The 25,780-nt window shown below is 40.0% G+C and overlaps 1 protein-coding gene across 3 annotated transcripts in view; it reads right to left on the minus strand.

The window, feature by feature from the left end:
* The window catches only part of carmil3 (capping protein regulator and myosin 1 linker 3), a 77,494-nt gene that overhangs the window by 27,599 nt on the left and 24,115 nt on the right, over nucleotides 1-25,780 (minus strand). For all 3 annotated transcript variants that reach the window (XM_042429097.1, XM_042429099.1, XM_042429098.1), the window contains exons 9-18: nucleotides 24,198-24,273; nucleotides 22,795-22,883; nucleotides 20,543-20,637; nucleotides 19,132-19,218; nucleotides 15,190-15,299; nucleotides 14,998-15,075; nucleotides 9,197-9,273; nucleotides 4,938-5,042; nucleotides 1,736-1,805; nucleotides 1,545-1,626 (exon numbers count right to left, since the gene is read on the minus strand). In XM_042429097.1, coding sequence (XP_042285031.1) covers nucleotides 1,545-1,626; nucleotides 1,736-1,805; nucleotides 4,938-5,042; nucleotides 9,197-9,273; nucleotides 14,998-15,075; nucleotides 15,190-15,299; nucleotides 19,132-19,218; nucleotides 20,543-20,637; nucleotides 22,795-22,883; nucleotides 24,198-24,273 — 869 coding nt within the window. The remainder of the gene's footprint in view (nucleotides 1-1,544; nucleotides 1,627-1,735; nucleotides 1,806-4,937; nucleotides 5,043-9,196; nucleotides 9,274-14,997; nucleotides 15,076-15,189; nucleotides 15,300-19,131; nucleotides 19,219-20,542; nucleotides 20,638-22,794; nucleotides 22,884-24,197; nucleotides 24,274-25,780) is intronic.

Below are 25,780 nucleotides of genomic sequence, written 5' to 3' on the forward strand. Positions count from 1 at the left end.
ACTTAGGTGGAGGAACCTGTCAATGTTTCTGTCATTACTAATGATCCTATTAAACTAATAGCTGGCCTAATGCCTGTTTAGGCAGTAAGGCTGTGGTAATACCATTTGCTATGCCTTTGTCGTTTTTGATATTTTTGATGTCAGCACACTGGTAGAATAATATTGTATGCCAAAATATATATATATTTGGCTTTTTCATTTATAGTATTTGAGAATGAATTTTGACTGTTAAAAGGCCCTGTCCACCCACACAGTAGTTTTCAGTCACTCTAACTGATTAGACCTCTGGCCAGGAATACAGGAGGAACTATGCTTGGAATTACATGTCACCGAACTCGATCGATCAATTAGAATGATAACAGGTCCAACAAAACAAACAGGAATGCAAGGAAGATGTCAGTTGTGTCCAGTTCGTACACACCCACAGAGCCCCCAGAAGAGGTCTAATCAGGCAACTTAAGTGAGAACACCTGTGTGGGGAGTATGGGTGTTTAGGGGCTTAAGTATTGAGTGTCAGCAAGCTACAGTCTGGTTTCCAGTGAGATGGTTTCGTGTGTTGGATGAAAGTCACCCCTGACTTTGAAGGATTTGAAGGAAGAATTTACTGTAAAATTAGGCATTTTTGGCATCATTGGTTTTTGTTGCTGTGTTAGTAAAATTATTTTTAGCCATGCTTGCCATGTGGTCCAAGAAATGGCAATGTCGCTCTGATAAACTAAGTTGGTAAAAATGGTCAACATTATACCTGCTAAACATCTGAAAGTTAGCACTGTAATTGTGAGCTTGTTAGCATGCTGACGTCAGTATTTAGCTCAAAACATGCTGTGTCAATGTAGTCTCACAGAGCCGCTAGCTGCTAGCGTTAGCGTTGCTAGCGTTGAAATATTTCAAAGACTTAGAGGTTAAAATTTTTAATTATTGGATCAAACAACTACATGCAACGTGAAAGGTGTCACTTATAGTGACAACTTACATTGTCACCCAACTCTTCCCTCAGTTCTTCAAAGAATTTAGCCGCTTATAGGTTATTGTTTTGGTTTTAAAGGCCTGAGGAAAGTCAGCAACTAGCTTAGCGTAAGAAAGTAGCTAGCTAAATTCCCAGATATTTTTCACAGCAGTTCAAATGAATGCTCGTGTCCACTGGATGTTTAAATACAGAACTGTTGCTAACAGCTAACACGTTAGCCTTATCATCTTTATAAGGTGATAATATGTCAGACTAGTGTTATTTAGCTTGTTCTAGAGTTCCTCTGCTATACCAAGTGGCTAACAATTGATCCGCTTAAGTTTAAATGTTTTTAAAATACATCTAAATGTCTGAAAAGACTTGCCGATGGCAGCAGCCTTTAGAAAGTTTGGAAGATGCAGTTCAACTTAAAGACTGCACATGCTGGTGTCTCGGCCATGATGGATAGCATCAAATGGATTTAAAATATTGTACATGTATGTTAAATGTGAAATCTATCCATATCTACAAAATATATGAGAATCAAAATATCCCTTCTTAGGTCTGTGTGCAGGATGTGTTCAGGTGTGTCTCATACCATTATCAGAGATGTCTAAAGTCCCCACGCATGAGACCCGCGGAAACAGCTCCTGAATCACCCCGGCACCTGCTGACCTCAACTAACGGAGGAAGACAGAGAGAAGTTGAACATGATGGGATAGCCACAAGCATTAATCTATGAAGAGATGAGTGAATATACCCACAGCAGCACAGATTGACAGAGCGTACCTCACAGCTGCTGATGTCCAGATGTAAATCAGTGATATGAGGGTTATTGGACAGACCTAGAAACAGAGCCCTGAAGGAAAACGCAGGCATGGTATGAGAAAAAAGACACAGAACAGGGGGATTCAAAAGCAAGATGAGCAAAAAAGGGGAGAGGAAGAGATTAATGGAAAAGCAGATAAGGCAGGAAAGAAGTGAGCAGAGTGATAGGTAAAGCAGATAAGAAGAAATGTGGGAGAAACAGATGGCAATTAATTGACAAAGGCAAAGCAAAATGAGAGTGAAAAAATAGAGCAAGAAAGATCAGTCCCATATAAATCCAATTGCTGCTTTTTCCTCCCTCTAACAACCTGAACGGATCATCCGACCCCTCCCTGCCGCACCACCCTGCCCCACGTACTCAGTCCTCTGCACCTAAAAGTTTTAGAGCTATCTTATAGGATTTAGACTAAAGTAGCTTAAAAAGAAGATTCATAGCTCAAGCAGAAATCACATAAAGACATTCAATATTTATTCAAGAAAAATGGCCAATTGTTGCTGATGCACACATACACTCCAGCCCAGCTGGATGCAGAAAGAAAACTGCATTTGCACATCAAGGCTCCGCTGGAGGTTGTTCTTGTGCAATGAATACACATTTAAGAGTTATGCACCATGAGGAGGTAATGAGGAGCAGTGCTAAGTAGGGAGTCCGCTCGATCCATTTTGGCTGAGATCCATCATGCAGCACAAAATCATCTCAATTGTTGGCAGTTTGCTTTGTTTACTCCGCTATTGATTATGTGGTGGGTTTTTTTTAGCTATGTGACGCTAACAGCATGCTATACACCTAACAGAGAAGCTGTAATATAGAAATTCTCCATTTGTCCCCATAGGGAGACTCGCTTTTCACTTGGCTGCTCACTGAGCTGATTTAACTACAGATCTCCTGGAGCTGGTAAAGATACAGAGTCCTGCACAAAGACACATCAGCACAGTGGACGCTGGCCAATACATGGGCTTCAATCTGTGTCCTCTGATTGAAGGCCAGTCTGCTAATATAATAGAAAATAGCTGCAGCGTTTGAAACCTAATGAGAGCCTTGATGATAAGATCTCACTGATTGTTTGGATGCAAACTACGCCCCATATGGTATAAGCTATTTTAGTATTCAAGCCTGAGACAATAAAAATAGAAAAAACATCATCGTTGTATGCTGAGTGGTTCTGCTTGTACTGATGATGGATTATACCACTGACCTCTCAGCATCTCAGCACTGGAATAATGCATGTGGGTTTTTACATTAAGAAACTCCTCTAACTGTTTGCCAAATATTAGATAAAAAACCTAAAAAAAAAGTCTTCTTGTGCACAATTTACCCAGTGCTTTAAGCTAAAGTACCTTACAGCATCATGAGTGAACACATTTTTAGCACAAGTGGCCCTAGTGGGAATTCATCCATCACCACTCTTAAGCCTAAAGTTTGACCAAACACTGGAAGCAGTGCAAACGGTTGTTGACACAGAGAGGCGGTACCATTAAAAACTGGTGGTAACACACTCAAAGAGGTGGGGAATTAAAAATATTGAGCTGCATGGGTTGTCATATAAGCTACTTATATCATGAACCTTTATCAGAGTTTTAGTTCACCATCCTTCTCCACATAAAATGAGTCATATTTATCAGAGCATACAGCTGCTGGACTGTAATCTGAAGAGAAACTAAGGAAAATAAGGAAACATGTCAAATACAGTACACCACCAAACTGGCTCATTTACAGTATTTCCTTTCTTAAGTGGTGTATTTAATGGATTCTATTTACTCCTACCGTGTGTGAAATTCATTATAAAAATGGTTGGGGATGTATTGTAACAATTCAATAAAAGATCTTTGGAGCAGTAAATGCACTCAGTTTATAATTCCAAGGTCTGTGTTATATTCCCTTAATATTCCAATTAGGATTTTGGTTGTTTCTGGAAAGATTTAGTGACTTTATTGAGAGCTTTACATATTTTACATTGATATCTAATGCACTATAAAATTTCTAAATATTCCTATAGTAACACATGGTATTTGTTTGTCACTCAGTACTGTATATATACATAACATATCATATGGTAACATATTTTCTGTCGTAGCTACTCAACTGTGAGTTTATGGTATCTTTCTCACATAACTTCAGTATAATATTACTGGAACAGTTTTATGTATATTAGTGCATCCTCTTGGTTTTTATTGGAATTTATTTTGCCAACTCAGTCTGTGCATCATGTCCAGAAACTCTCCAAATGAAGAGTAAGAGATTTTGCTTTCCAGTTGGCTGTCACAAGTGGTGATGCACTAGTCAAGGCTAAACATTGTCAGTGGAACATTCATAGCACAGCCACAAGAGGAACGATGCAAGATTTGGTTACCACATGACTGAAAACAGCACAGAGGGGTTTTCAGTCAATTTTACCAATTTATTGCTGTCAATCTAGAGGTCTCGCTGACAATGAAAGGGGACACATCATGCACATTTCTAGGTCAATATTTATATTCTGTGGGTCTACTAGAATATCTTCACATGGCTCTTTATGCAGTCCCTCAGTTCAGCCTCTGTCTGAAACAGGCCATTTTAGCTCCTCTTTTCTCTTTGAGACAGGATGACCCCACTCTGTTCTGATTGGCCAGTTTCTGGACGCTGTCCCTTGGCAGACTGGTGCTTTGTTAACTTGATTTTATTGCACCGTGTACTGAATTTTATCGTTTATTTCGCTCGTAAAAAAAACATACCTTTTCTTTTCACGGGTCACTTCCTCTGTTAAAATTGGCCAACTGTATAGAAGGACATCTCTGTATATCTTAACAATGCATTGTTGAAAAGTGTTTATACTGTAGCTGGATTAAAGAGATGCACTTTGTGAGTAGTGCAGCCATATGCATCTTTTATCACCTCCGAAGGTGATAACAGAGGGTTTTAATACAGCTTAGGAGCATTTACATACGATTTTTATTCTTTTCTGTTGTATAAAATTACAAGTGGATCACCCTGGATACATATTCATGACAAACGCAAAAAGGGACCAAAGTAAATGAGGTTAAGATGTAGAGCCAAGATGTACAGCTGCTCCCCTTTCAGCCCTTCGTGGTTCAGACTTTACAAGTGATTTGCACCTCAGACATGCTCGAAAATCTTCAGGATTTCAAAGGTCTCTATAAATCCTTGCCTGTGACAGTGACTCACCTCAGGGAATCAGGAGGGACCTTCATAGAGGCCAGGCTGACATGGGTCAGGCTGAACGCTGAGCTGAAGAACTGGCGGAAAGTTGGCAGAGAATCTCTCGCTTTCCTGAGGAAGGACAAGAACAGAAAGTTTTAGAAATGTGCGAGAACGGGAGGGAAGAGCAGGGCAGTGAGCAATCACGCAGTTAGACGGAAAATGAAAGGAGGCGCAAAAACGACAAGAACAGATAAGAGACTGATTGAGACAAGTGAGGGGATGACAGAGGGACGTGATGCTGATAGAGTGTGACAGAAAGTTTGCAGCAGACAAGCGGAGAACTGACAGAGAGGGAACGAAACAATGGGAGAGCGGAGAGAGAAAGAATAAGAAGGCCGAAGCAGACAGATGCTGGCTGTGACATTTAGGTCAGTATTACATCAACCAGACATTGTGAAAAGGTGAAGTTGGCATTAATTACTGCCACCGATTTAAAGGTATCACTGACCAATTATCCAGCCATCTGCTTGGTATATACAATACATTAGCCTGTCATCAGAGGAAGGACAGATAGCAGAGAGAGAGTATGTTGGTGTGTATGTTCAACATCCCGCTGAGTCATAACACATAAGGGAACTATTCTCAGCGTTCACAGGATTGATGTAGTGCACTGGTTCAGATCTGTGTTTAGAGCTTGTCAAAGCAGCCAATCTGCCATTTTAGCCTCCAGTGCACAAATAATTCACCACAGGGGAGGATGAGGAGGGGGTCTGGAGACAGCATGAGAAAGTGATGAGAGGCAGGGAGAGAGAGAGAGAAGAGAGAAGAAGGGGTAGAGAGAGAGGGAGGATGAATTCATCTTCCAGAAAGATGAGGTCTGTTTTTTTCGGGAAAAGACTACTTCCTACCTCTCTTTAGGCAGCTAATATGTTGTTTACTTGTGCAGCGAATGAGCCTTTTTTTTATTGCTCTATTTTTTCACCCTTATCCCGAGTGTTGTTTTCAATAATGAGGCACTTTATACACACACACACACGCAGGGCTTGAAACTACTTTATAGATCACCAACCACATTAGTCAGCAGATTTCCCACTGAGTTTCTTTAAAGTAAACCATTAAAGGAACAGTTTGATGTTTTTTCTTTCTCACTGGGAGTTAGATGAGAAGATTGATACCACTCTTTCATATCTCTATGATGAATATGAAGCTGCAGCCAGAGACAGCTAGCCTGGCTCCGTTTGAAATTAACAAAATATTGTTTGGACGGTTGGACGGTTGCAGTGACCGACCTAGGCTAGCTGCTTTCCCTCGCTTCCAGGGTTTGAACTAAGCTAAACTAACCCGCTGTCCCCCCTGTTTTTTTTGTTTGTTTGTGTTTTTTTCATTTTTTTTAGCAAAGTTTTTAAGAAATTATTTGTGTAGTCAATTTCTGTACACCAGGATGATGTGTTTGTTATATCACTGATATTGTGACCTTTACTACTTTAAATCCTGTTATTTTGACTCCTCATCTGCTTTTAGCACTTCCACTTCAGCTGACTTCAGTAGTTTCAAAGACACCTCAAATTCCACTGAAACCTGAACCCCTTTCAACACTTAACTCACATTTAAACTTTTCCTGACATTTGAAATAAGCTCAGTGTTTCAGCTTGAGATGACACGTCAACTTCATTGCCTGCTTCATCTTCAGCACTAACTACCATACAATGACATTTCAAATGTTCCAAAGACTCAACATGTCACTGTTTCAATTGCTTCATTATTTTCTGGTTTTACCTTTTTCCTTCTTTTGCTGTAGTATCCTTTAACTGCAGATACGGTTGCATGAAGCAGTGTCTTTCAAAATTAGAAGACACATCATTACACATTAGAGGAAAAAACCTGACCTGACTTGAAGTATCCTCATTACTGCAAATTCATCCTAAAAAGACACATTACCAGCCTGTGTTACTGTCTGAACCTCCAGGACATCATAACTGAAAAGCTGCTCTGCACTCTCTTCACCAGTTGCTAAGCCAATTTTGTCATGTGCCCATGTGTTTGGCACAGCTGTTGAATAGGTATGAGAGCAGTAATGTGACTGGCCGGGAATATAATGACTGATCACTTCACCTCTCCAATTTCTGTTCCACCTCACTGAATTCTTTTGCGCATATCATACTGCAAGTACAATCCTTGTGCACATGACCCAGCGCTTTCTACTGATTGCTGTGATTGCACTGTTAAAGTAGGGCCAATTTGATTTAGCATTTCCCAAGATGGGTTTTATCTTTATCTTTGAAACTTTAACAAAATTATCTGTCACAAATTCATTTCAAGCCCTGCATGCACACACACACAAATCTCTCACACTCATTCTATTCCTTGAACAATATTAATTTTTCCCAGTAATTAGGAAAACATGTGGCTGACTGAGTCACATGTCTTTCAGACTGTTGTGACATTCACCCTACATACATAAAATCACATTAGCTTGGTCAGAAGGGGAAAGGAATGAAAGAAAACGTGAGATAAGAGGTGAGAAAAAGTGGCATGAAATCAAGTTAGGAGGGGTAAACAATGGAAAAGGTCATAAGGAAGAAAGCGACGGTGGGAGGAAAAACAAAAAAAAAGAATTACCAAGATGCAGACATTAAGATAGTAGTGAAGGAAAGCTAGGCAGCTGAATTACAAGCCCCTGTCATTGCTATTGTGATAACCTCACAGTGTGTGGAACACCAGCTCTTCTTTGACCCATTTGTAATGATTAGCATACAGCCTGTCAAGACTCTGCGGATACAGAATGGCTTCTGTCGCATAAGCAGATACAGTGTCACTGTCTCTCTCACAAAGTACTCTCCAGAGAGCTGTGTCAGCAACTTGTTACCACATGTGCGTGTGTGTGTATCAGTATCTTCATGCACTGTTCATTGTTTCTCCAAAAGTGTCACATCTGGGCGCGCGCGTGTGTGTGTGTGTCAGTTCCTGTGCGTGAAGGGTAAAGAAGGGGTCTGAGGCGGTTTGTTCCATATTCATGAGTGGCAGCCGGGTGGTTCTTATCAGCTCGGTTCAGCTTTGTGGCTCCGTGTTGTCACCAAAACACCACAGCAGTCTGACCGGCAGCACTGAGCCAGCGTGTATTTAATACCAGCGGACCCACGACCGGCAGGAGGTGGGATGAACTGTGAACAGCGGGGAAGAGGGGTGGTGAGGAAAAAGTGGTGGGGAAGGGGATGAAGAGTGAAGGATGTGGAGAGGGAGAGGAAGAGTGGAGAGGAGCAGAGTGTATAAGCAGAGAATGAAGGAGGAAGGAAAGGAGGTAAAGAGGATGAAAGAGTGAAGAAGCAAGAGAGGGAGGCATTAAGTGAGGGATAAGAGAGGAGTAAACAGCCACGGGAAGGAAAAGATAAAAACCAGACAGAGGAGATGGATGGAGCTTGGACGTCACCAGTAAAAGGAGGTGGGGCGGGGGCTGCTGGGAATTTCAATCTTCCCATTAGAAATCAGGGAGAGTTATGGGTCCAAGAGCTTCAAAAAGAGTGAGAATTCACATCATAAAAAAGAGAGTGCAAGGAAGAAAAGTGAAAAACATAGCAAGAGGTGAAGCCAGACAGATACAAAAAAGTAATAGATGGATTGAGAGATACAGTAGATACAAAGAAACAGATGGGGAGAGAGAAAAAATGCTGGCATGGGAGCCTGGGGGATTTGGAACAATAATTCCCGTCTAAAATTAGTCTCATTTTTCACCAACTTCTTTCTCTGTAATTCTGTAATGTAATATGCTGAGCAGGGAAGCTCCCGGGCTCCTGGGGGACACGAAATGATGAGAGCCGGAGCTGCTTGTGCCTGCTAGCTAGGTAAACACAGACAAGCACGCACACACACCCAAACACGCACGAATATATTGTAACACGCAAAAAAAAAAAGACTTACGGGCATGCATACAAGTGCTTGACAGACAGAAAACTTGTAAGCAAACTGAGACATGTGTACATTAAAGAAAGATGGAAATACATTCCGCATACTGACATACACACGCACACACACACAGTGAGCCAGAACAAATGAGGCAGGGGGGTGCAAGTCAAGCATACACGCTAATTCCGTCAGTGAGGTCCGGGGCTAAACACAAATCCATGGCAGAAAATAAATGATGATGCTCGCTCTGCTCCATTCCTCCTGACTGGAATTCCTCCAGAGCTGTTTGGCTGAGTCAGAAGAAAACAAATGTGTTTGTGTGGTTTGGAGAAAAAGAAGCCAGGGATTTATACTCAACCGTCGCAGCAGAGGTGACCACCCACCTGTGAGAGAAAGAGTTCTTGGACAGGTTCAGGTAGGAGAGGTCAGCGCAGCAGCCCCGCAGCAAGGCCCCAAACAACTGAAAGAGAGACAGAGAGACAAATGGGTTGTATTATATTCACTGTGGCGAATGTGATTGAGTTGTATAACAGTTATTTTGGCTCTTGAACGCTGCACAAATGGTTAGAGCATACAGCTGACACAAAAGGCAATCTGAAATAACTAAAAAAAAATCATGCTACTTTATTTTTTTCTTAGCCAAAGCCTCTACAATAAAAACGTCTGTCAATGTATCATGCTAGCATTATGGCATTAAAGAACACAATTTCATAGACGCCTGACTCTGCAGATTGGTGTGTGAAAAAATGAACCAGGGCATAATGAGATGAGATGTTACTGCTGGTGAAATGAGGACAAAGCTGTCTTCTCAATTTGTTTTAATTATATCCCTTTTTTTGGGGGGGCACATGGTTGGGGTCTGTGCATGATAATACGTCTGTCATTACGTTTACACAACCACAACCAAGTGTTTTCACCATCTACTGTACAGTATGTGACTGCCAAGGAAAATCGAATCATCCGAAGTGAAAGTCATACATTCTCTGCAGGTGAAAACAAATATAGACACTATCTGTAATCATTACTCACTCAGGTTTTCTGTGAGTCCTGAGGAAGATGCAACATTATTGCTTGTCCCTGAGCAAGGCACTTATCCCTAATATGTTTTGTGTATCCTGGGAGATACAGACACTTGGAAAGGCTGTAGGTGAGACTCTTCATTGACATTGGTAGATTTATCTTAAGTACTATAGTCATGTGCCCACACTCTGGTGTCAGCGGTCTAAATAGTCTCTGAATTCAACATGTCTGCTTGCAGAGAATATGTCACATATCCTGAAGTAAGCGTTGATATTCTTGCAGGTTTTATTAGAAAAATATTGCTTTGTAAGACTAATAGTTCATGTCAATGTAAAAAAAATGGTATTACATTTACATAGTTATGGCAATTTGAATTGAAATGTCTGTATCCCTTAGGAACCACAGTAAGTTTCACTTTCTTAAGAAATATGGTTGCAGACTTCCCAGCATGTAGTGATTGAGAGTTAAATCTCTGCAGAGAGCCTTCTACTCTGTAGCAAGAAAAAAATATGATGGAAACTTGCTGTGTGACTTTTAATACATGCCATGTTAAGTGATTGTTTCTTCTCTGGTTATGATGAAAACAATGCAAACCACAATGAATTGATGTTTCATCCCCACCCCTGTACACAAATATAGAAAGTAACTGGGAGCAGGCTCTCATGTTGCCACTGTACAAGCTCTGGTATGAAGCGGCCAAAGACCAGTGTCACCAGAAGAGATTACAGTAACACTTTCTATGACGCCCATGTCTATATAATCATAGTTATAAGCATTCATAAATATTCATAATGCTTTATAACAATAATCACAATACACTATAAAGCATTTTATAATTACTTATAAGGTTAAGTATCATAATACTTCATAATTGCTGGTCAATTGCTGATTTTTTTTGTTGCAAGGATCATAGTGTATTATAATTCTCATAGTTACATACATTTTTTAACAAATGTTTAATTGAAGGTTTGAGATCAGTCTTATATTTGAAAAATAGTTTTAATATTTTTAAAAGTTGGAGCAAAGATCCAAATCTATACCCTGAATGGCCAACGTATCCAGTAGATAGAGGTGTAATTGTCATACATGGAGGAAAATCATGATCTTGGCTTATCTAGACCCTAATAGTTGGGAAAGAACAGTAACCTATTTTTAAAAATTATTCATTAGCATAAATATATGTTCTTGCCCATTTAGGGGCTAATGTCCCCTTGCTCAAGCAGCTCAATAATATATAGCAGAAATTGTGTTTCAACCAATCTTTATGTGTTTACTGAAAGTACTCATCTGCCAGAGAAGTCCATTTCCCGATAGCAGGACCAAATGGGCAATAAGGAGCATAATTGTATTACACTGAATCAAAGTCAAGCTGAACCCATACCAGGAAAAAAATGAATTACTTACTGTTCTTCAATTTGCTCTATTGAATATTCATCAAATGTCAAGTTTTGCATTCAAAATGGGAAAGAGACACTAAAAACTTATGTAGAAAATAAAGTACGCTGTGTCACCCACAGCCTCCCTGCCTGGATCACCAATGTAAAATCATACAGAAATAATTTATCTACCATCCATCAAAGTGCATATCAAAATCAGCCTCTCATCTTGAGAAGATATTGCTCACTTTCAAACTGCAGGGCTCAGAAAAGTACAAAAAATGAATGCACAGTAACTCGTGACCCACTTAATGTTGAAATAAAGATGATATATGTGTGTTTGTTAGACAGGAGGGAGCTCCAGGCAAATATGATTGGCATCAAAACCCAATTTCTTGTAAGACTTTAAGTGGCATCTCATCACTTGCAAGAGCTTAAACTATTGCACAAATCCATTTTTCCCCTGACAGTGCAATCCATCATGTAAATTGACTAATCGACCGTCATCAGTACGTAAGCTCAGATTAAAACAGGAACTTATTAATATTTCAATCCAACAGGCCAACACTAAAAAAGACAAATTCTTCCTCAGACAATTCCCCTTTCAAAAAGATAAATGACAATTAGCAAAACAGGACATGAAGCAGCTATGACACTCATTTAGTCTTAAGGATGGATTTAAAAGGAAATAAGGGAAGACAAAGTTTGACAACTTGCAACTAAAGCAGAATAGATGCAATGACTTCCATTGAAGCACATAATTCAATACAAAATTCATGGTCCACATCAACAGGGAGGGAGGAGGATTTGTTTCAAAGGGTGGACTTTTCCTCCTTCAAACAGATACCTGCTAGACAAGCTCTCTGTTCATAGTGTTTAAAACATTTTGAGTAAAGTGAGGTGCAGCAAGGACAAAAAGCAAATACATTACAGTGAAGTGCAAGGCATTGTGATATGGAGGAACCAGGATGGGAACAAGTATTCATATCCTTTACTCAAGTAAAACCATACAGAAAAGATATTCCCTCATTTGGTGTTTTGATTATGGTGGTGGAGAGCACTGTCTATCACGGCGGTCCAAAATCTCCCACAGATGTTCAACTGGGTTGAGATCTGGTGACTGTGAAGGCCATAGCATATGATTCACATCATTTTCATACTCATCAAATCATTCAGTGACCCCTCGTGCCCTGTGAATTGGGGCATTGTCATTCTGGAGGAGACCACTCCCATCAGGATAGAAATGTTTCATCATAGGACAAAGGTGATCACTCAGAACAACTTTGTATTGATTTGCAGTGACTTTTCCCTCTAAGGGGACAAGTGGATCCAAACCATACCTGAAAAATGCCTCCCACAGCATAACAGAACCATCAGATCCCCTCACTGTAGGGGTCAAGCATTCAGACCTGTACCGGTTTTTCCTTTAATTTGTCACCCGTCTGTATGTTTTTTTCTATGAAAAATAAAACAGCAAAATATGGAATGCAAGTAGTCACTGTAGCTGTAAGATAAATGCAGTGGAGTAAAAAGCAACAGTGTAGTGGAATACAAGTGTAAAGTAGCATAAAATGGACATACTTAATTACAACCTCATGACTTAGTACTTGAGTGAATGTACTCAGTTACCGTATATTCCACCACTGAGAGGAACACAATATTAGATCAGTAATGGAATTCAAACAAGTAATGTAAAGTTTTTGGTCTAAGACATGCAGATCAGCAAATATGTTTGATTTCTAAAATGATGATGCATGATGGTAGCATAGAGTGTGGAGAGTTCAGACACCACCCTAATGTCGGCCCCGCTGAGGTGTCACAGCGGAGCAGAACTATGTAGATCTGTAGCTGACACTGACCTCTGACCTCCCAGTGGTGGAGGGAAACAATGAAAAAAAGTATATCTATATCTGTTCTAACCTAACATGTCCCTACTGTGCGCTTTCCTGTCAAAAGCAGTACAGCACTGACAAAGCAGTGAAGACTGGGCATAAACAATAAATGTGGCCTCCTGTTGAGCCAGCACTTTTTACAAACTTCTACATCTACTGCAGGATGTCAGACACTAAAAACATAACGTAACTGCAGTTGTAACTTTCAGCATTTTCCCACTGAGTCTTGTGGAAAAATATCAGAGCTGCTATCCATAGGTGCCTGAGCAATGGAGCAAGTGGGGCAAATGCATCCCCATTATTCAATTAGGGGAAGCAAAGTTATGGTTTTGCTACTCCACTTTTTGTGTTTTTAAAAATAAACTTATCATCATACAGTATGATATGAGCAGATTATATTTAAGCAACCTACATCAATGATAATTTTACTATTTTTTAGCAACAGACAAAAACAAGTAATAAAAAAAATATATAAAAAAATAAATCACACGTTTTGGTGCACCCTTTGAGCTAGTTGCCATCATTTCAATCATTGACTGAAAACAGAACATAGGAAAAGATAGGCTGGTGTATGTTGAATAAACCTGCTTGGCCCACTAACTCCAGCCAAAACGTTGCCTCGATGATTGGACAGGATTTGGTTGTGGAGATGGGATATCTGCAAAGGAGCCGAATCAGAGTCGGCTCTTTTAAGTGTCACGTGGCTATTGGGCTGCCAACTCTCACACATTGACCGTGAGACTCACGCAATTGACACTTTTCACAGGCTCTCATGCTACAACGTCCATTTTCTCACACAATGAAAAACAAATTCATAACTGATAAGATTGCGGCATATAAAGAGAACACAGACAGACAAGACAGAGCAGCACAGCGCAACAGCAAGCAGACTTTGAAGATGGCCTTATGAGTAATGCGAATAGTAACCCTCAGGTTTAACATTGTTTAACCAGGTTTAATTATCCAAATCATATGTTGTGTGTGTAAGGCAATATGATGGGCTGTAATGCTATTTTATTTATATACATTGTTTGTCATTGTTTGACCTTGAAGATGGCCTAGGAGCCTGCAACCTACTAACCATTTTAGGCCACATAATGTTTTTATAAATATAATTTCAAATATGTAATAGCCATTCTTCTAATAATAGTTTCCTATCTTGATCCACCCAATTATATACTGTTCTTGATGCATTCTTGGTTGTTATAGCACCCTCCATCTAACTAATCTTCACTAGTGCAGGTGGCTGTTTCTTGACTTAATCCAAGAGGTTAGGTGGTGTAGAAATGGAGGAAATTAGTTTTAAATTACATTTTACCCCCAGACTACGCCACAAATTATGAATCTCTCTAAGTTTGCTCCCCCATTTTAAAACATAACCGGGTGCCCATGCTGCTATCTCAGCAGTCACCAGCAGGGGCAGACACATTCAAGCGTGGCCACTGAACTCTATCAACTCTGTCATCCTTTTAGCTGTTAGTGTATCTGCTAATGTGGCAAGACACCGTTTTGTCACACTGGCAGACATGCTAAATTTAGACGCAGCAACAACATAAAGTCATCCCCCTGAAGAGACAACAATGTGAACAAAAGCTTGCAACAAAGGCTCCTGTATGCTTTTCATACAATACTATATCATTTGTATAATTCATAAGAGGGTATGTATTTCTATTGTAGTGCCTTCTACCATTAGAGCTTTTACCATCACTCAAGGCATTATGCACAGATGAGCTCTAAGGAAGACTGAGTCAACTGAGGTAACATTGTTTTTGTGTGGCAGGTGATTCGTATTCAGGACGCTATCCCTTTCTGTTTCTTGGCCTGAGTCCCATTCTAGAGATGAGATCAGATAGCGATGGCTGGATAGTGACTGTAACAGAGATAGTGAGTACAAACCGAGTCCACGGTGCAGTCCGTCCCAGACAGGTCCAAATGGACCAGGCAGTTGGGCTGGGCGAGGAACAGGTACAGGTTCTGCACAGGAGGAAGAAAAGTGTCTGTTTATGTGGCAATATACAAATTCCAAAATACATCTGTGTGTGTGTGTGCGTGTGTGTGTGTGTGTGTGTGTGTGTGTGTGTGTCTCACTGTGGCGTCCTCTCCAGACAGAACCCCAGGGTTTTTGCTGAGGTCCAGATGCAGCAGAGAGTTGGAATAATCGTCACTTGAACACAACGCCTGGGATAGAGAAACCACACCTAGAGGGGGAAGAGGAGGGAGAGGAGGGCTTGGATAAACAAGTTATATGCATCCTTGAGTGTTTAATCATCTTATAATCATCCTATTTTTCTCCAATAGGCCAATTTCATGCTTTAGACGTGACTTATTTGCAACTAATGAATACAAAACTACATAATGGAAGAGGGTAAGACAGCTCTGTGGCAAAAAATAATTGACCAGAGACCAGTGAGCTCTTATGGCAGGCTAGTAGCAAAAGAGTTTTTGGATGAAGCCAACCACCATTTTCACTATCCAAGTACCGCTCTGAAAGCCAAAACAAAAGGAAATCATTCTTTTAAATCAGATCACTACACAATTACACCTATTGGCCTGATGGAACCCCTTATTAAAGTCCTCTCCCCGCCACGCTGACGAAAAGCACAGCACAGCACACTATGGCAAGTTGAGGATTAAATATAGAGACAATAACCCAGCAGAAATATCTAGAAGCAGCAACAAATAAAAAAGTCTGCAACCATCGTTATTCTGTGTGCTGTTCACTATATGATATATCACCGATTATAGCCAGCTGCAGAAAGAGTATTTCTTCTGTTCTCTAGCATTGGGAAGAAGCCAGCTACTGCATGTGCTGCTCTGAAGCTGGCAAGGCGCTAAGCTCTTCATCCCTAATTTGTAGCGATTAGGAGGGAAATGAGGGGAAGAGGGGACAGGGCGTCTAATCCCCCCCTCCATCTATCTATCAGCTGCTTAATTCTGCTGGAAGTGGAGACTTTTGGAAGCCATCCGGTTGGTGTGACACTGTCAAGTGTGCATGGGAGCAAAGGTGTCTGAGCATGTGTGACATATCTGTCTATTTGCATGTCTGATCACATCAACAAGACAACGTATAGATGTGTGCGTCTGTGTGTCTACTGTGCGTGTGCGCGCTTGTGTGAGCATGTGTGTAGGTGTTTCAGAGACAGCGAGGAGGGGGGAGAGGGAGAAAGATCTATAAATATTCAACAAAAAGTGCTCAGCCCCTGCAAAGTCATACCAGCACCCACCATTCAAGGTCAGCACCATCACTGCATTCCCCCTGAATCACTGTGTTAACCCACTGCCTTTTAAAATTGGACCTACAGTAGTGTGGTTTTCCCATTTATTACGTGCACTAACAGGGTAAGGAGGTTGTTGTCTATGCATGTTACTCTCAGCTCCCAGCCTTATAATTACATCGAACACCCCTTCATCCATACTGTCCTGCAAAGAAAGAGAACAGTGACTGCAGAAGATGAGAAGCTGAGACAGTTTAAAAACTGTTTAATACCTCCACACAGGTATTACGGTATATAAAAATACTCTGCATGGAACAATAATGTGTGTCTGATGTGTTTTTTTCCAGAAAAAAACCCATAATAATTACCACATAAAAATTCTTCCTTAAAAATGCCAGAATCTATGAATATGTAAATATATTTCATTTCAAAATTTTTTCTGCTGGACACAAGATGTCTCCTTGTTCGCTGTAAAGTCCATTCTCAGTGTTTGTTCACTGGAGGCTTCAAGTTTCCACATCACACTTGTGTAAGTTGAATATTGGACCAGGATTGGCTTCAAATCTCGTTATGATGTCACAAATCATGCTCGTAGGTCCACCACTTAAAATTGGATTTTCAGTGAGCACAGAGAGGCTTTCCTTGCCTGATATCAGACAGAATTGTCAACTCGTTACAGTCCATTTCCATCTTCAGTCTGACATTGCCTCCACTCTAATGGATTTCCATGGGGGCGGGGGATTTGATTCAATCACCACTAAAGGCTGCTGGTGTTGATGTGGTGGGTGACGTAGTGCGAGTTGGGCGCTGCTTGGCTTTGGCTCAACTGTTTTCAACATGGCGGCCGGGTCACAAACTTTCTCTTATTACAGCTAAACAATACACTAAAATATGTTTCTGAAAACATTTGAGGCGAGAAATACGCAATGCAGTAACAGAATTTTGATTCATATTTGATCAGCACTACCTAGTTTTACTCCTCCGGTTCCGGTGCACAGCTTGACAATGTTTGACAACGGCATTAGGCCCGCCTGTGGCACTGATTGGCTAATCTTTAGTCCCTCCGCGGTGTTCATTGGATCAATCACTTTTTCAACTGAGAAACTGCTGTTTCATGTCAAGATACCAGACCAACAGAATCAGTCAACTCGACTTGGCGGAGTGGCTAGATTCAAAGGTCTGGACTCAGGCAAAAAACTTTCACCCTTCAGCAGATGAATATAAAAACAGCCTTCTAGTGTCAAACTCTGCACATAAATCACTCTGCAGAGTGAAGCTCAAACATCCAACTATAAGAACTAGAAGAAAAGCACAATTCTGAGTAGAGGGGGACTTAAAGATGTTCAAGCTGGGCAGCAAAAAGTAATAGAATGGGTGTATAATAATTTCATTTTATGCTGTGTTGGCCTGGTTATATTTTACAAACAAAAGTATAAAAGAACCAACATGAGAGCTAAAAAGAATGAATATTGCACTCTGACTTATGAAAAATGGCAGGTCTCTTAGCTTTTTGTTTATTTTAACTAAAGTTTAAGACAAACTCTATTTTGATTATTAATAGAAAAATCCATAGGACTTAAATAAATCTCTGTTTTGCTATTTGTCTGTCAGCCTGTCCACTATCAGTATTTTTATTGAAATTTTACAGTTTAATACAATTTAAAAATGAAGGGTAGCTTAACCTCACCTGCAAATCACATGATTTCCACTAGAGTCGAATGGCAGTTACTGCTACTCTGTTGTGCTAGTTAGCTTAGCAGGAGCTATATTGCTTTTCTATCATTGGATTTATACACCCCCATTTAGATGTGGGGAAATTAAATGACCATGTCAGTTCATTGAAAAGGATATTTTTCTGGGGCTGAAGTCGTAGTTTTAGGTTTAGCTGGGGCTAGCCGAGGCTATCTCACCAGCAAGCTTTCACTTGACAGAACTCTCTTGCTTTAGCTTCTGCAATAAGTGTGACAGTGGCTTAATGAGCCCAGAGAGATAAACTGCAATTTGGCTTGGTTTTTAGTTACTTAGGAACATTATTGTCTACATTGTGGAAAATGATCTTTAGCTTTACCACATTGATAGTACAAGTGAAACACTTAGCTTTTAGCTTTGTTTTGTAGTTACCGCTAAAATGTTTTCACAAAAATCTAAATTTCAATGACATAAAAATCTTTATATGGTTTTATGCACTTACAATATGTAGTTACAGTGTTTTGCCTTTGTCAGGCAGCACATTTCTCTTGCAACTCAGTAAAAAATAAAATCATGATATCAGCTAAAACAGATACACGCCTACCATAAATGCTATGAAAGATCAAAAATCCTATGAAATAAGCTATAATGACCAAATATTAAGCTATAAATGTATGGATTTATGTCTGTATCAATATTATCCTTTTGAGTCTGCTGTAATACTAGCGGATAGTTGTATTGTCTGGGATAAAAGCAATAGAACTGAAACTAGGACACTACACTAATGCCTACATAGGATTTTAGGGTAAAACAGATCAACTGCTTATGATTCTGACCTGATTATCATTTGGTAGATGGATCATAAAGTACGAGCATGGGTCTGTTTATCTGTGTGAGTAAGTGCCAGCACCAATACATTTTCAGTTCAGGCAGCAGGGCAGCCTTATGGTTAAAAAGACTGCCCTTTGAGCAGAGGAACTGGGATTCAAAACAACCACTCTGCTGAAATGTCCTTGACTGTTTGTACCCAATCCAAAACTTAACTGGACATTCACTTACGTTTAATGTGTGTTTGTGTGCAGTGACAGCCACTAGGGGCTGCTGTGTGTCAGAGGAGCACTCCTACCCTTAGAGGACAGGGAGGTCTTGGAGAGATTGAGGAGGCGCAGGCCCTTGTTGAGGCGACACACTTGTTGAATCAGGTTGGACACTCCTGGTGTGAGGATAGGAGGACGAGGAGGAGGAGGAGGAGGACAAAGAGAGAGGAAAGATAATAACAGGAAGAGATTAAACAAAGAGAGGAGTAAGGAGAAACAAGGAGGGGAAGACAAAAATAGCTTCATTTAATTAAAAACACACACACACACACACACACACACACACACACAGGCCTACATCCATCCACTATTGAAGAGTTATGAGTAGGACAATCAAGTCAGCCCACACACAGCTTTGCCACTGGATATCAAGCTAAAATGCAACCTCTCTCCATACATCCCCTCCAAAACATACACATACAATATAATCATACCCACAAAAAAATACACAAGACATACTGTACTTTACCAACACAGTTTCTCCCACATGCCCAGTGCAGACACAAACCTATATGAATACCATATGCCAAGCCAGATTACATAACACACAGCTTCAGCTCAGCAATTTTATTAAACACATTGCGGCAGTGCTAATATTAAAAAAGGCTGTGCTTTATTAAAAATCTGTTTCATTGTAATTTTAAAACCTTTTTTCATGGTTACTGCATCTTCTTGGCTTCCTCAGTTTTATTAATGTGCATGTACACACCTCTCATTTTGAAAGACAAAAAAAACAATAGGCACAACACTGATTGAAGGTCATTCTTAACTGTGATTATGGGTATTATTGGGATGGTAGTTAAAGGCTGCATCACTTTTGTGGTTGTAATCACAATGAAGTAAGTCCACGCACTGTTTATACACACATAAAACACACACATATACACACACAAACAAATGAAGCATTGTTAGTGTGAGTACAAAGAATTTATTAGGGCGACGTGTCAAATGGAAGGACAGAATTAACTGAATCATACTGACATGCATGCAAAGGCTGACCCTGGCAAACACACACACACACACACATTGAGAAACTCACATTCTCCTCTCCTGTTATGACTGTATCAGTCACTGTTGTTATGTCAACCTCTATATACTTTTCTGCTGTGTGAAACGTGTGTGTTTGTGTGTGTGTGTGTGTGTGTGTTTGTATGCAGGGAGACAAAAGACATTCGCTTTGTGTGGCACGTTGTGGGCGAGACAAAAACAAAAAAAAAAGCATTTCTCTTCCTCATAGATATAGCATGAAAGATAGATGACGAAAAAATAGAAAAACAAAGAGAAACCGAAAATAAGGGTTCTGAGAGGACAGAGATTGATTTTGAATTCTTTGAGAGCAAACAAAAGCCGCAGTGAAGTAAAAGCAAAAGAACAATCAGACGTGCCCTGAGAGAGAGAGCAGTAGGAGGGAGAGACAGTTCACCGAGTACAGGCTGGTACCTTGGTTGTCTAGTGTGTTGTGAGCCAGGTTGAGAGAGTGAATCACCGAGGCTGGGTTCTCCGACAGTGCCGACGCCATCTTCTGTGGAAAGTCCCTGGAGAGAAAAAAGGCACAAAAGGCACAATGAATATTTGTGTTTTTGGAGTAAGATTGAATTAGCAACTTTAAAGAAAACCTGAGTAAATCTGTTGGAGAGATTTCCCTAATTCACCTGAATGCACCAAGTTCCACATTTACACATCTTTGTGATAAGTATCAAATATCCTACTAAAGTGGCAGTATTGTCCCTTCACAGAAATTATAATTGATTTGTATTTTTTAGATGTTTGGGCTGTAAAAGGTAACATGTAAAGGAGTTGAGTTACTTTTTAACAGTGCACAATAAAAAAGTTCTACTGTATTATCAGGGGTAAAAAAGACAGAGTGGGGCTCCAAATTAAACTTATAGGCTATACTTTTTGGGTATAGCCACAGATATGTAATTGTAGCACAGCATCACAACTGTCAGGTAGTGAAAGTTGTCATCGAATGCTCGGTCAGATTCTTTTGGCTGAGTCCAGAATCACTCCTTATTTAATATAGTGTACTATATTTACCCTCCGGCACTGTATTTGAGAGTCTGAATTTGGAGTGCGTCAATGTATGTATATGTAAAGTATATATAATGACTTCAAAAATTTCACAGTGGAGCAAGAAAAGTAGTGTCCATGGCATGTACACTACTCTCTGCTAACAATCCCTCAGTGCAATGTGCTACATTACATAGCTTCAAAAATGACCTTCTTCAACTCTACAGCTGACAGTTATGATGCAAAATGATGAAATGTTGGAAATCTCAACCTGCTGCTCACTACTGAGTGAACTATTGAGTATCTATTATATGGAGAGTCATGAAAGGGAGTGATTTGTGATGGGGCGTTAGTCTTGTTTACATGGACTTATCATGTGATAAGATATTTCTTGCAAATTGTGCTAAAGGCTAATTAGCTCACTGATTTAGGCAAAGTTCTTGTACACCAATAGCTTTTAGACACTCAAATCAAATAAAGTATTGCTTTGATATTAGTAAATAAACTCAGGCATCCTAGTCTGATCCTCAGACATCAACAGATACTCAGCTAAAAGATGCTTACAGTACACACTCGATAGAAATGAGGGGAAATGCAAAATTTAATATGACCTTCATCTTAAGGCTGTCTGTTTTGGTTTGCTCTCACCGTTCTGCACCAAAATGGCAGACATAAAAAGTCAGTGGCAAGCTGGTGAACACAGTGGAGCATAAAGCAGCTAAAGAGCCAGATATTTTTGTCAGGAGTTCTTAGAGACCAAAAACAGAGTTAAAAGTAGTTTCAGTATCAGACCTACATTTGTCTGGTGGTCAGCAATAACACAGCTCCAAAATAATGCTGTTCTGTGTCTGTTAGATGTGTAAAGAGGTAACTGTTTGCTAGCATGTTTGCCATAATAACTTTGTAAAGGTGTCAGTATTGTGTTTATAGTTGGTTCCTCTGCCCCCTCCTCTTAAAATGTGTCAATATTTAATATATCATATATCAGAAAGTATATTTGAGTGGAAGTCTTTTAAATCATTCAGCAGTCATATACAGTTTGAGTATCTATACTCTCACTAGCATGCGGTTTTTCACCGTCAGCTTTTGGTGCAGTACATGTGGAGAGCTTCTGATAAAAATTGCCCTCTCTGTTGGAAGTGATTTAATACACTAAAGTATAAAAACTTGGTATACTGCAGTAAATCATCAAGCCCCAAGGCAGCCAATTCATCTCAATTAATACTAAATAAGGAATGCATAGAAGGTGACAAGTCGTGCCAGGTGAAGCCTAAAATTTTAATAATGTTTCAATGGAGAAACAATAAGCCTGCTACAGGAAGAGAAGAGGGGAGGTTTAGTGGTTAATGATGAAAGAGTGTAGGTTAAGAGAGGTGAGGGGGGGGGGGGGAGAGGAGGAGTAACAGAATTGGAAAGGTCAAGACAGCAGAGAAGAGTGGGAGGGTGACAGAGGAATTGAGAGGTGAGATGAGGTAGATAGAAGTGAGAGGAAAGGACACAAGCATAGGAGAACAGGAGAGGGGAGAGAAAAGGCCGGGGAGGGTAGAGAGAACAAAGAAGGAGGGGGCGGAGGAGTGTTTGAGAGGTGAAGGTGTGAGGAGAAGAAAAGGAGAGGAAATTGAATTAAATAAAGAGAGGTGACAGGTGAGGTGGTAGATGATGTCAGGCGGGAGGAAACCTACGATTTGAGTCCTGCGTTCTCCAGAGTGAGCTCCTCCAGACTGTTGGACTTGCTGACTGTGTGCAGAACCTGATCCACCACCTCCGACCCCTGGAGACCAAACAAAAAAAACACAGAAACTTGTGACCAGAAGCCTCCAGTTCAAACGAGACTGACCTTGTGAGCATTTAGTTTAATAGATTTGATTAGATTTTGAAATCAAGTTTCAGAGTAACAAAAAAAGAAACACAAACACACATTCAGTATGTTTTTTTTTTGTTTTGTTTTTTAAATCACTGTAAACCTATAACCTATTTTACATGAGAGATTTCTGTATTTGGGTTCTGTGTATTTGTGTGCTCATTTCACTGGTCTGAATTGGGTGGGGCTCAGTTGGAAAAAAAGTGATATCACATACTTCTATGCACCAATCACAATTATGATGTCAGTTTTCATGTTTTTGAGTGTTTAACTCTTATAAATATTAACAACTAATTTATTTTTTTTTCAGAATTTTAACTTGGAGTGTTGCTTATTCAGTCATGAATGTGTAATGTTATAGAAATTTACTTAAAGGAACCCTGTGGAGTTTCTGACCACTAGTATCACTATGGAGCAATGTTTTTACAAGTTGGTCCCCATTTTGTTTGTATTATGTACATACTGATCAACAGTTGGTAACATGCAAAGATGCCTGGCAATACTGCAGCAAAGTCAGTGAAGAAGAAGAAGACTGATAGCAAGTAAACATGGATGAAAACAAAGCAGGACTCAAAATGTTCAAAAAAAAATGTTTTAACGTATTTGTTAGACCTCAAGGATACACACAATGTGTTTTGGTAAGAAACACCGAATGTAAACATAACTTTTGTTTGTTTCCAAGATAATTCCACATGACAGGGGCTTTAATGATCACTAAAGTGAGATGATTTAATGAAGTTCAATCGCAGACTAATGACTTAATCTAATGCTAATCATCAATAACTTTCATATCATCTTAAATTGGTGCTTAAAACTATGCTGAGGGCAAACTTAACAGTGTCCTCTTTAAAATCCTGTCTTAACTCATCTTTATAGACATGCTTTCTTCATTTGATTTTTATTTACTATATTGTCCCCCAGAAATGAAATTGACATTCCAGAGAGGCTTTATATACACAGTGCATTGGTCCAAATCAATGGTTAATTTAAGTTGAGTAACAAAATGCTAACTGATGCCAGAACCATCATTTGATAGAAATTTCTTTGAACTGAAGTCTGGCGAATGAGCACATAAACAAGCAGTTTCAATAAAAATAAATGTCTTCTCATAACACGCAGGCTGCAGAGGAAACTTAAGAGATAAAAGATAAAATAAAGTGATGAGTAATCTACATCTGGCTGAAGGTTTATAAGTGAGACATAAAAAAAAAAAAAGATAGTTACAATGCGCATGTCTTTGCAGTACAGCTTGGTGAACCAGGTGTTGTACGCAATGGATGCCACGATCACTGCCAAGTCCCTGGAATGGAAACACACACACACACACACACACACATAACAGATAAAATTCAAATCTTTAAATTAGCGAACTCCATCTGCTCAAAACCATTTGATGTCATTGATCCATAAATTCACATTATCGTGGGCCAAACTTTTTCTGTGCTCCCCGTTTTGTGAAAGCAGTTTATCATTGTGACACAGAGAGAACACTATCGGCAGGGCTGCTTTCTAAAAGATGACTGATACTGCAGCCCCACTGAGGAGGAGAAACAGAGAATGAGAGAAAAAAAAAAAAAGAAGAAGAGAGAGAGATGTAAAGATCGATAGCCGGGTCAGTGGATTATTCAATAAAGCCACAGTTTGATCCCAGCTGCAGACCTCAAACACTGCTACTTCCACTGCTGTGCAAACAGACACAGCACCCCACGGACGATCCTGTGGGTGTGTGTGTGTGTGTGCGTGTGTGTGTGTGTGTGTGTTTGTGAAGGAGAAACAGAAAGAGAGAGGAGAGAGGGAGAGTTTTAGAAGTCTCCAAGGTCCAACTAAAGCCACACTGCTGCTACACCTGCTATATATCATCAGACAAACAAGCAGCAACAGAGACAGAGAAATAGAGAGAGAGAGAGAGAGAGAATAAGCCCAGACAGTGAGAAAGAGAGAAAGAGAGAAAGACAGACAGAAAGACAGAGACAGAAAGAAAGAAAGAAAAAAGAAAATACAAAGAGAAAGAAAGAGAGAGGAAGAAAGAGTAATTCAGCCAGGGAGGGCCCTGTTGCCAGTAACTGCAGTAGCAGAGACATTACAGTTTATCTCAGAGGAGTAAAATGGCTACAAGCTGTGTTCCTCTTTCATTGCCATTCCAGCCATCAGAACAGTCAACCCTGACTAACACAGCTGAGCCTCTGTGTGTGCGTGCGTGTGTGTGTGTGTGTGTGTGTGTGTGTGTGTGTGTGTGTGTGTGTGTGTGTGATGCACATGTCAAGATTCATCATCAACACTGATGGTTGATTTATGTTTGACAGCAGGACATGTAATTGACCTCTATGATGTCTCACTCAGTCATGCAGTGCGTTGGTGTTCATGAGTCGTCTTGTACATGTCCAAGTACACGAGGACATGTTTGCACAGCAGGTCAATCTGTCGCTGTTTACAGTTTACTTTGCACAGATTCATTTAGGTGTAGGACTCGGATTTCATGTTAAGATTCATATTAAGATGTTACAGTGAGGGTTAAGGTTAAATTTTGGTTTAGGATTAGGTTCAGGGTTAAAGGTTAGAATGAACTTCAAGCAAGCGTTGGGTTAAGGTGAAGGCTGAGGTACAGAGTGATGTAATATACTGTTGATGGTCCTCACAAGTATAGTTATAAAATCATGTTAGCAGGTGTATGTGAGGCCAGCCATGAATTTTACTAAATACAGTATGGATTCTGCTTTTCAGTCTGCATTCAGTCAACTGGTGCAACTTACTGACCATGCAGACTCAAATTTTGTGAATTTTAATACAAACAAGACAAAAAAAAAGTC

This window comes from Thunnus maccoyii, chromosome 12, assembly GCF_910596095.1.
Source record: "Thunnus maccoyii chromosome 12, fThuMac1.1, whole genome shotgun sequence".
Classification (NCBI taxonomy): domain Eukaryota; kingdom Metazoa; phylum Chordata; class Actinopteri; order Scombriformes; family Scombridae; genus Thunnus; species Thunnus maccoyii.